The 6,481-nt window shown below is 47.9% G+C and overlaps 1 protein-coding gene across 1 annotated transcript in view; it reads right to left on the bottom strand.

The window, feature by feature from the left end:
• Positions 1–2,461: 2,461 nt before the first annotated feature.
• LOC128732622 (protein sevenless) overlaps positions 2,462–6,481 on the bottom strand; it is a 91,488-nt gene continuing 87,468 nt past the window's right edge. The window contains exons 8-15 of the mRNA XM_053825913.1: positions 5,689–6,428; positions 5,315–5,508; positions 5,135–5,242; positions 4,454–5,079; positions 4,248–4,393; positions 4,079–4,138; positions 3,709–3,967; positions 2,462–3,666 (exon numbers count right to left, since the gene is read on the bottom strand). Of these exons, the coding sequence (XP_053681888.1) occupies positions 3,354–3,666; positions 3,709–3,967; positions 4,079–4,138; positions 4,248–4,393; positions 4,454–5,079; positions 5,135–5,242; positions 5,315–5,508; positions 5,689–6,428 (2,446 nt within the window). The 3' untranslated portion in view covers positions 2,462–3,353. The remainder of the gene's footprint in view (positions 3,667–3,708; positions 3,968–4,078; positions 4,139–4,247; positions 4,394–4,453; positions 5,080–5,134; positions 5,243–5,314; positions 5,509–5,688; positions 6,429–6,481) is intronic.

Genomic DNA, 6,481 nt, shown 5'->3' with positions numbered 1-6,481 from the left:
CTGATCCGGGCCTTTCAGAAGAAGTGCGTTGAGAGAGATCCCGTCGACCGCAGCTGCAGCATCCCGTATTAGACGGACCTTCTCCGGCTTTTTAGGATTTATGACCGCTCCCAGCGATAAGTTCATCCACACTGGCTCGATGCGCGTAGCCTTTCAGCTCGTATTCATCGATCTGACGGACAATATTTTCTTTTAACGATGGATTTCTTTCCACATCCGACGCTCCAAACATCCTAGCCTTCGTAACGCCATACCATAACTATCGTCGTACCTTCAGAGTAACCCGGTTTCATATCGTTCACCAACTCGTATGGTGGTTTCATCTAGTTCAGTTTCAAGCGTTCAGCTCGCCTGTCTTCCGTGGATGATACTTTAATTCCTGGTTCGGTGCCGACGTCCTCAAGCACGAAGTTGTTTTTCACCACCTCATGCAGTTCGCGATCCGGTTCGCAAGCGCAGACATGGAAATTGAGCGTGGGAAATGAGTGAGAACCACTTCCTCCGAACACGCACCGGCTTAGACTTGTCTTCATGGCAACTGGCTCGTTGATATTCCCTTCCTTAACCTTCAGTGGTAGGGTAAGTCGTAAATTGTTCACCCCGATCAATAGCTGAGGAATGGCGTTTTCATAGCCGGAAAGTGGAAGCCCTCGAAGGTGTTTGAATTTATTCATGAACTCGTTGATTCGCAGCGTCTGTCCCGGCAAAGCGAGCTTCTTCACGGTTCGTAGATTTTTCAGTGGATGATGCTTTTCACCATACGCACTAGATATCTCTAACTGAAGCTGCTTCGATTCGGCTTCGATCCTGGAGACGTCATCCGTCCAAGTAAGACAAAGTGGTGCCGATATGCCACTCGCACCGATGCTGTGTGCTAATTCCTCTTCGACGAGTGAAAGGGACAAGCCATCGTCCAGGAAAGCGAAGGTTTTTACCGAAGGTGATTACCAGCGGTTTTGATGTTGGTTACTACCTGTGGCCTTGCTGATCCACCGGACGGTTGATTGTTACGGTTAGAATGGAGTAACGGATGATGGAGGAGGGTGCTTCCGTCCCAGTATGCCGCTAGCCCTCACGGGTAGCTAGCTGCTCACGAGTTGTTTGCCTCGTGAGTGCTTATGCAGAAAGACGCTACGAGACTGTGCGTTTGCGAGTGTGTAGGTAGTAAAACGTCTGCACACAGCAACGTCGGCTGTATTTCGTTTGTTCTGGAAGCGCCATTTTGAGAATTCGCGTGGAGCGACAAATTGGCTAGCGCCGGCCCTGATTGTCTTATATCGAGGTTGTTTTATAACGCGGTTGCCTTACATCGAGGAATCCCTGTACTGTGTTCGGGAAGTGCGCTAGGGAAAGTAACAAAGTCTCCTCGTCCCAACAAGGTTTCTTAGGATTGCGATAAACTTGGACCGATTTGATATCTGTGTTAGGGAAGTGCGCCAGAAAAAGTGGTTAAAATTCCTTATCCCAACAGATCGCAGATTCTTTATGACGATGATTGGAATTTGATATCTTGGAGAAATACGTTGGAAAAGTGCGCTACAGCTTACGGTGGTCCGGTTTCGAAAAAAAGCGGGCATTAGCAATTGGGTAAAAAATGCGTAATTTTTGAAGGATAGTGCCTTCGAACGAGTTTAATAATAAAATAAAGCGCGTCTTTTGCAATCTTAGGGTAACCTATTAGGGTGATACGAACTTTTGTTTTTCTAAGTAATTTCAAAAAGTTTTTTTTCTCCAAACGGTTGCAGAACATACTAAAATAAGTAACTTTGCTGAATATAGTAACTTTCTATCTCTTACCGGTTGCGAAATATAACGATGTGTTAAAAAAGAGCACTTAAAAATCTATTATGCTCAATAACTTGGCACACGATTTTTTATTGCTTTCGAGTGTTCTACAAAGTTATTCAGTAACGTAAAATACATATTTTCTCTGAAGTCTGTTTGTCGCTAGGACGCATATTTACTAACTTAACGATGCGCATTGGATTTTTTCCAAAGTTATGCTTGACAGCAGGATGTGTTGCGAACGGTTGAAGTAATTTTGTTAAGGTAATCGCAGAGCTGCAACAATACCAGAACAAGGATCGCAACGCAGTCTTGTGCCAATGCCCAATAGAAAGATCTGAACGCCGAAGGCGTTTTGCCAACCAATTGGAGAAAATATTTCGAAAGAAATTTATAAAGCCGCTGAAACGTCCACGATCCACGCTAAAAAATGAAGCTTCATTCCCCCAAGGTTCGTCACATTCGGGTGGCGAGTGGGAACGCACGGTGTGTGCAGTGAAACAGATGCCACAAGCGGCAGACGATGGTCGTTAGCTGACGGATGAAATTCGAACTGAAATTTGGAATTAATAACCGTGCTGGTAGCTTTCGGTTCCGAAGGTCTTCTTTCAACAAATAGGAATCCGCACCATTTTTATTTGAAAATTAAAAACCTAGAATACATATATTTCTCTGCTTCTAACGTTAGGTTATTTTTTGGTTTCGGTTCTAAACTCACATTCGGTTGTTGATTGGTTCATTCCATTGATTGACACTTTGCTTTTTGTTTCCTAAGTAGTTTAATTATACGTAGATCCACAACTACAATAACTTATTGCTGCTGGTAATGAAAAAAAAAACAATAGATTTGTGCACTATTTTTACGCAAAAATAAAATCGTTAATTAGGTATCAATTGTTTTTACACTCTGCTAGCTATCACCAAACATACAGTTTACTCTTCCTCACAGTCAGTCAGAGTGTCACCTCTTAATATAAGGGTGACTCGCACGCACCCGAATCGATTGCACACGGAACTATTTACAATTGGTTTTTGTTAAATGTTAAACGTATGTACAAGCAAACAATAAAAATAAAATAAAAATAAACAGCGAACAAGTTATCTTATTTTAAAGCGAAAATTTTACACAAGCGCAGCCGCCTTCGCGGTACCAACCGATTCACCGTTGCCGTTGGTTGGTAACCGGAGCAGAGCGGTGCGCCCTTCTTTTGGCGACGAGAACACTGACATTTGGAACAATCGATTATTAGATTTATATTTAGGTTATTTAGGTAGGTACCTTACGAGCTACGGGTTTTGTGTTTTGTGATTAAATTTGCTCTAACTATGTACAATTGCGTACGGAAGGCACCCGCACGCACGGATGATAACAGAGGGGAAGTCAGTCGTCGCAGTTTAGTAGCATCACCATGATGACTTGAGCAATTGCACGCACCGCCTACTGCGATGCGCTATCTGTAGCTAGTAGGATCGTCTCTTTGGAATGTTAGAAATTGCTAGTTTTGTCGACTTCGATTTGTTTTAACTTTTTTCGAGTTTGTTGGGTGCAAGGGATTTAGAGGTTTGATTCACATCGACGTCTTGCATTCGTTGACCATCGTCAGCTGGGAACCGCTGTTAATACTATCGTCGTTTATGTCGTCGCACTGTAGCGATGAACTGTGTCCACCGCCACCATCGCCAGTTTCGTCGGATTCATCCGGTAGCTTTACGGTAAGAATCGAGTTGATCGGCAGCAGTGCCTCCAGACTGGAGCAGTCGTCCACCCGAACAACCCCAGACGAACCGGCGGCAGCTGCCGCCATCGATGCCGGCAGCGTGCTGGCGTTGCTTACCGTCGAAGAACTGGAAAAGGTTCGGCCTTTGTTGTTGTTGCTGAAGCTAGGATGAAGGTGCTGTTGTTGTTGTTGCTGCTGCTGCTGCTGCTGCAGCAGCAGGATCTGGTGGATTGGGATTTCGTACCCGTTGTCGGTGGGTGCTGGGAGACTGCTCACCAAGCCGGCCGTCAGTGGGACGTCCTCGCCGGTCGAACACTTACTGTTGTTGCTGTTACTGTCGTCGTACACTAGCTCCAGGTACTTAGGTATCGTCGTGGTCATCACGGTCCCACCGCTACTGCTCGACGAGGTCGGTGGAGTGATGATGAAGGCACCGCCGCTTCCACTGTTGCCGAATTTGATGTCTGAAGATGATAGGAAGAAAAAATCGGTGGGTTTAGATTTTGAGGTTAGGCTTGTTCGCCGCCTGCTTCGATCTGTTTTTTTTGTGCAATGAAATGACGCTCGATATGTACCTGCCATGAACGGATTGTGATTGATGTCGGAAAGCAGATAGGATCGGTTAAATATCGCACCTAGAAGTATGCAAAATAAAGCGAACCGGTTAGATGTGATGCACGTGACAAGCGGGAATGAGTGAAATGTTAGTAGAATACGATGCAGATTATAGAGCGGGCGCCTTACCGTTCTGAACTTTACAGGGGAATTGAGAGGTTATTCGTATGGAGTCGCTGGTGTGCTCCTCTAGGGATTTGAGGACTTCCAAACAGTATCGGAACGTTGGTCGATCGTCGGGAGAGTAGCACCAGCACTTCAACATCAGTTGATAGCTGTAACAAAATGATGATTTTAATCACTTGATTCCCTCATCAATGCGGGGGCTAACTTACAGCTCATCGGGACAATCCTGTGGTCGCGTAAGTCGCCCTCCATCCCGCACATACTGCAGAACTTCCAGGTTATTCCGCGCTGGATAAGGCTGCTGACCAAGGGTCATGATTTCCCAAAGCAAAACCCCAAAAGCCCAGATATCAGACTGCGAGGTAAACACCCCGTCCACCAAACTTTCCGGTGACATCCATCGGACAGGCAGCAAGCCCTCACCTTCCTTCCGGTAGTAGTCATTCTTGTAGATATCCCTCGCTAGTCCAAAGTCTCCGATCTTCACAACACGCTCCTTCGGATCCGGCGAGGAAACCAAACAATTCCTGCAAGCCAAGTCCCGATGCACGAAGTGCATCTCCTCCAGATAGCGACAACCGGTAGCCACATCCACGCACATCGTTATCAAATCCAGCAGCGTCAGCGGCGAAGGACTACCGGGCGTCGGCCGGTTCGAGCGCAAATAACTCAACAGATCTCCCCCTCGCATCAGCTCCATAATAATATACAGCGAATCCAGATCCAGGCAGATACCGATCAGCTTCAGGATGTGCTTGTGCTTAAAGTTACTCATCAGATGTGCTTCCTGGAGGAATTCTGCTTTCTCCTGTTCGGTTGCTCCCTTCCTCAGCGTCTACAGAATCAAAACACAAATCAAAACCCGATCAGCTCAAAACAAAACCACTCACCTTAATGGCCACCCTAGTTTCGGCCTCGTCACCAACTCCCTTCACAATACCCTCGTAAACCTCGCCGAACGCTCCGCTGCCCAGGAAGGGCGAACTGGTCATCGTAATCTGCGGGCAAATAAAGAAAAAACCATTAGCACCCAATCAACTAAACGAACGGAACACTACGCAATCACTCACCTGCTCCCGGCGAATCTGCGGCAGCAGTGCGATCTCCGAGTCCGTGAGCGGCCCCGAGTTGTACAGGAGGTTCTGGCTGTGAATGAAATTACCGCGCCGGGGCAGCTCGCGGAGGTTCGCTAGCTCCACATCTGGAATGCGAGTAGTGGTTGAGTCATTTAAATTTTTCTTTTCTATCTCCGCTCGGCGGTACGCTGCAATGGGAAAGACACAATAATGGAATACACACAGATAATGGCATGAACGTGGCGGCGGCGGCGTGAGTGTGTGAGTGAATCAATCGCTGGGGTTGCTTCTAGTGGTGGTGGTGGTGGAGGTGGTGATGGCGAGGGTGATGAGGGGCGTTAGGGGCGTTCAAGGCGTTCGCAACTTACCGCAAACGAAGATCAGCAGTAGCAAGATGATGAAGATGATGACCCCGGACAGGATGGCGATGAACAGATAGCTGGCGGTTTGGCCGGAGAGCAGCGGTTGACTGATGGGTTCACTTTCGCCACTGAACGGACCCCAGCCGCAACCGTTTCGGGCCCGCACCCGGAAGGTATGCTTGTGGATGGGTTGCTTCTCCGGGATGATCCAGTAAACGTCCGTACCGTTGTACACGAGGTCCCAGTGTTCGTCGAAGGTTTGATACTCCTGGCTGTCGGTCGAACCGACGTCCACCCGCGTAGGGATGGTGTTGTTCATGTCTTCCGAGCTGTCGAGCTCTTCCAGCACTTCACCGCTCGTGGAAATGGCGGCTCGTTCGACGCGGTTGCTACTGCGGGGAGATCGAACCAAAGCTTCCAGAGCGTACTCCAGGATGGGGGCTCCGTTGTCCCTAGAGGGTTCCCAGGAAACTTTGTAGACATCCTGTCGGATGAGCGTCACGACCGGTCGGCCCGGAGCGCTGGGTCGATCGGCTTCGGTTTCGTAGATAAATCGGGCATCCGGAGGCCACACGTACGGTTCCTTTCGGTTCGGATAGAAGAGCAGTACAATAAAGCGGTACTGTGTCTTCGGCTGTAGTCCGGACACCTGGTAGATTCCGTTTTCCGGAACAGTGGAGTTGACTCCGGTTTCGAAAACGGTTTCCCAGCTTTTGCTGCCCACGGAAGAGTACTGCACTTTGTATCTGCGGGTGTGTAAAGCGGATGGATTAAATTGACTACTGTGAGGCATTGAGCG

This window comes from Sabethes cyaneus, chromosome 1 (genome assembly GCF_943734655.1).
Source record: "Sabethes cyaneus chromosome 1, idSabCyanKW18_F2, whole genome shotgun sequence".
Lineage (NCBI taxonomy): Eukaryota > Metazoa > Arthropoda > Insecta > Diptera > Culicidae > Sabethes > Sabethes cyaneus.
This window is presented reverse-complemented; position numbering and strand designations above follow the sequence as displayed.